Raw genomic sequence first — 4,488 nt, 5'->3', positions numbered from 1 at the left:
TCAAGTGCACCGACGCCGACAAGAGACCCACCTATCTCTTGCACAACCCTTTCTTCAGAACGACACAAGTTATGGTTATGAGAAAATGGTATATCTCCTGTAATGACTCGTCCTAGGGTTGGTTTGTTTGGATAAGGTATTTACTTTTCATAACACAAGACAGCAACTTATGAATTTTCCCTCTCTGGAGCCTCGAGTGAAACTCGTTCAGTCCTTCAAGGGTGCTCATATTTGTACTACGTCTATATATCTGAAAGTAAATGGCCATATCTGCTCGTAAATATATAGAAATGTAATCCAGGCTTTCCAAGAGCGAGATTTGATTAATACCTGAAAACCAGTAAATAAGGCGACAGCGATATAGAAATATTTCACTGATATCAACAACAAAAAAAGGAGATGTAAGAAGCACTGAACATGCATTCCAATCTGAAACTAGTCTGATAAATGCTTTGATTTCCAAAAAGTACACTGATTCAGGCTGCATATGTCGACAAATGCAGAAGGTACAATTACATGCATTTGATTCACATCTTCATTCTTGTCCATACAAGATGAAGGTGTCATTATATATTTCATTACTTCTTATATTTTTTAGAATCAGGAATTTACGATACACAGGACAACGGAACGAGCTGAACTGACACGGCAACAGCGGCTTGTGTCCCCGGCTCAACAAAGGATAACCTTGCTAATAACACATGAAGTACTCCCTCTGCCTGATGATTTGCGTTAATGCACACATATATAACCACCATCTAGTCTTGGCATAAAGAAAGCTGAAATAATCCTGCTTGGCTGCAAATTAAACCGGCAAAGTGATGGGGGATGCTCTCTAGACTGTAGGGATGCATTCTTATCAAAATGTAACAATGACCTTGGCCCTGGGAGACACCCTCGGAGAGCTAATAGCTTGGCAAGAACCATGCTGCACTCTGTTTTGCCCTTCCATTCTATCTTCAGTTCTTCCAGAGCTGGTGCCCAGCTCAGTAGCTTTGCCACGAAATCGACTTCGCAGTCCAGACCCCTGAAACCTTGCACACTGGCCGTTACAAGATGATCCAATTGCACTTGCACGGTAAACTCTTTAATCCTCGCCTGATCCTGATCCCATGTGTTCGAAGAGTGACTCTGCATCTTTTTTTCACAACTCATTAATTAGGTGCCATAAATACAAGAATGAAAATGGATTGGATGACTGAGGAAGGGAGAGGACTTACTGGAACAACATCAAGCCTCTTTAAGTTAGGGGCATTCTGAAACAATGAACAAGCTGCCAAGAATTGCCGCTGGTCCAAAAAGCATATTGCAAGATAAATATTCTCCAGGCGAGAAAACAGGGCAGGGAGCTTCGTAAGTATGCAACCTTTTGATAAATACTACAACATGAACAGAAAAAGAATAAGGAAATGTCAATACAGATTAGTCAGGAGACAAAAGAAGGCCATAGTAATGCTGGAGATAATAATAGCTCACCCTCAGCAAAAAGCCACTAATTGCAAAGCTTTTGATGTCACTTAGGCTTCCCAATAACTGCTTGACATAGCTTTCCTTGTGAAGCGCAATTGGATCAGAATGAGGTGCTATAGCTTTGTGATGCATTAAGAGAGCCACCTCCAAATTAGGTGCATCCAAATTAATTTCAACGTCCCCAATGACATAAAGAAGTTTCAGTTTAGGAGCTTGAACGGTTAGATGGTTAATGCCCTCAAAATAAGTTAGTCTCAAAGAACGCAGTGCGGGGCAGAACGAGACCAAATTTTGGATGTCCATGTCTGTAGATGAGAAATTGTGCAGTCTGAGGCGAGTTAATCTCTTGAAACCTTGGAATACCCGGGGCAAGCTGATGATGCAGTTTTGCAGGTGCAGATTCTCCAAATCACCGATAGAAAATAGACATGAGGGAATCCTATAACCTGGCCCTGATTTCAATTCGATTATAATTGATCTTGGTGATCTCCTAGAAAGCATGAGCATCCACCTGCCAAACTCGTCATGGTAAGGTTTGCTGCCTGAAATATCAAACTTCTCTACAGTTCCCTTGTGGAGTGATAGCACCATATCGACTAATGTGACGAACTTGGTTCTTGCAAAATTTCCATCGCGCAGAAATATTTTTGGCATATTAGTCCATGCATCCCTCCAAGTACTTGATAAGGTGCTAGTCCTAACCGCTTCTTCGACATTCAGACGGGAGAGGATGTCGCCCTTTATCTCTGGAGGTAGACTGCTCAGTCTGTCTGAACTCACAACAGATGTAGACTCCACCCTGGCCTTTTTACAGGTACTCATTGCTTCAGAATCCGGATTAAGCTGTCCTAACATTTCCAGAATACAGGGAGCCTATATTAGCGTGCAGTCTACCACATATCACTAAAAATACAACACATGCTGTTCATAGAAAAAAAAAGGAACAACCGAGAGATGGCAGTTTAGGAAGCAAGTCCGGTATGTTTCTATAAACAGAACTGAACTTGACTACTGCATTGGTAAGCTCAAAAGCTTGATTATCATTTGACATGCGTTACAATACCCTAATTTGTGATCTTGAATAGCAACCATTTCCCATGCTGCAAGTTGGAAAGGGGTTTCTTTTGTTGAATATACATTTGCCATCAATCCATCATGCTCCAAGCTGAAAGTGTGGATTTAGCAGTTTTGTCATTTTAGTTTAAACATTAACTATAAAGTCATGATTATGTGTGGTCATACTAAGTACTCCCTCCATTCCATAATATAAGATGTTATTACATCCTTTATCTATACATATTTATTTTCTACTTTTCTCTACTAATAAAGGGAATAGGTATTCTTGGTCCGTCGCGACATTTTACAGTAACACCCTTGACTTTTAGTACAATCTACCGGCAGTAAAAAAACGGTTCGGCAAAAAAAAATGAACGGTTCATGCCTGCCCACGGACTCGAACTCTGGTTGACAGAAAAGGAGCACAACTTGACCGATTAGCCAACTCAAGCAGCCCATGTTACGTGAAAAAAACAATGTTTAATAGATTATATTAAGCCGGACTATGTTTCCATTGCTTCATGCGTCCTTCACACGCACGGGGGCTTGCATGGCCTGGACCGGCCCACGCACGCAACCACTCATGGGCCTTCCATCCGATAAATCAGCCAACATGTTATGATAAATCAACACAAATTTAGTCTCACCTTGGCCCCTTGCATCGAATACTTTACAATTTATATACGCCTTTAAGTTTTGTGGGTAACAGGAAGCTCTCTCCGGAATTAATTAGGGAAGGGTGAGGAATGATTCCAGAAATAAGGAAGGAACGTTTCTTGCCTATCCACAGAATAAATCTGGTGTTCAATCATCAATTATCCATGTGAAAGAGAAATAAGGAATGGAAACTGGCCTCTCCACAAAATAAATTAGTGGCGAGAGTGAATTCCAGTGCTACTGGAAAGAGAAATATGGAATGGAATGGAACGACTTTTGTACAATCTACCTGCAGTAAAAAAAATGGTTCGTCAAAAACATAAAAGAACAGTTTGTGCCTCCGCATGGACTCGAACTCGGGTTGGCAGGAAAACAGCACGACTTGGCTGATTAACCAACTCAACCAGCCCATGCTACGTGAAGAAAACAATGCTTAATACTCCCTCCGTCCCATAATGTAAGACGTTTGTGTCAAAAAAACGTCTTACATTATGGGACGGAGGGAGTAGATCATATTAAGCCGGGTTACATTTCCATTTCTTCCTACGGCCACACACGCACGGAGGCTTGCATGGCCTGGACCAGCACACGCACGCAACCGCTCATGGGCCTTCTATCTGATAAATCAGCCAACGTGTTATGATAAATCAACAAAAAGTTAGTCCCACCTTGGCCCCTTGCATCGAATCCTTCCAATTTATATATGCCTTTAAGTTTTGTGGGTAACAGAAAGTTGTTTCCGGAATCAATTAGCAAAGGGTTTCTTGCCTATCGACAGAATAAATCAGTGGTGAATAAATCCGGTGGTCAATCATCAATTAGCCATGTGAAAGAGAAATAAGGAATGGAACCTGGCCTCTCTACAGAATAAATGGTAAGAGTGAATTCCAGTGCGACTGAAAAGAGAAATACGGAAGGAACAGCGAGAAATATGGAATGGAATGGAACAACTTTTAGTACAATCTACCCGCAGTAAAAGAACGCTTCGTCAAAAAAATAAATGAATGGTTCGTGCTTGCCGCACGGACTCAAACTTAGGTTGGCAGAAAAAGAGCACAACTTGACCGGTTAGCCAACTCAACCAGCCCATGTTATGTGAAAGAACAATGTTTAATAGATCATATTAAGTCAGGCTATGTTTCCATTGCTACCCGCGTCCTTCACACGCACTGGGGCTTCCATGGCCTGGACCGGCCCACGCACGCAACCGCTCATGGGCCTCCCATCCAATAAATTATCCAGCGTGTTATGATAAATCAACCATTGTTACAAATATCGGCTGATTAACTAATGATATGAGCAGTT

The 4,488-nt window shown here is 41.7% G+C and overlaps 1 protein-coding gene across 1 annotated transcript in view; it reads right to left on the bottom strand.

Moving 5' to 3' along the window:
* Positions 1–430: 430 nt before the first annotated feature.
* Positions 431–4,488, bottom strand: part of LOC123072744 (F-box/FBD/LRR-repeat protein At1g13570) — a 5,670-nt gene continuing 1,612 nt past the window's right edge. Inside the window, exons 2-4 of the mRNA XM_044496371.1 lie at positions 1,477–2,318; positions 1,221–1,379; positions 431–1,137 (exon numbers count right to left, since the gene is read on the bottom strand). Of these exons, the coding sequence (XP_044352306.1) occupies positions 733–1,137; positions 1,221–1,379; positions 1,477–2,292 (1,380 nt within the window). The 5' untranslated portion in view covers positions 2,293–2,318 and the 3' untranslated portion in view covers positions 431–732. The remainder of the gene's footprint in view (positions 1,138–1,220; positions 1,380–1,476; positions 2,319–4,488) is intronic.

Source organism: Triticum aestivum, chromosome 3B, assembly GCF_018294505.1.
Source record: "Triticum aestivum cultivar Chinese Spring chromosome 3B, IWGSC CS RefSeq v2.1, whole genome shotgun sequence".
Taxonomy (NCBI): Eukaryota; Viridiplantae; Streptophyta; class Magnoliopsida; order Poales; family Poaceae; genus Triticum; species Triticum aestivum.
The sequence above is the reverse complement of the archived record's forward strand: the minus strand, read 5'-3'. Positions and strand labels throughout refer to the sequence as shown.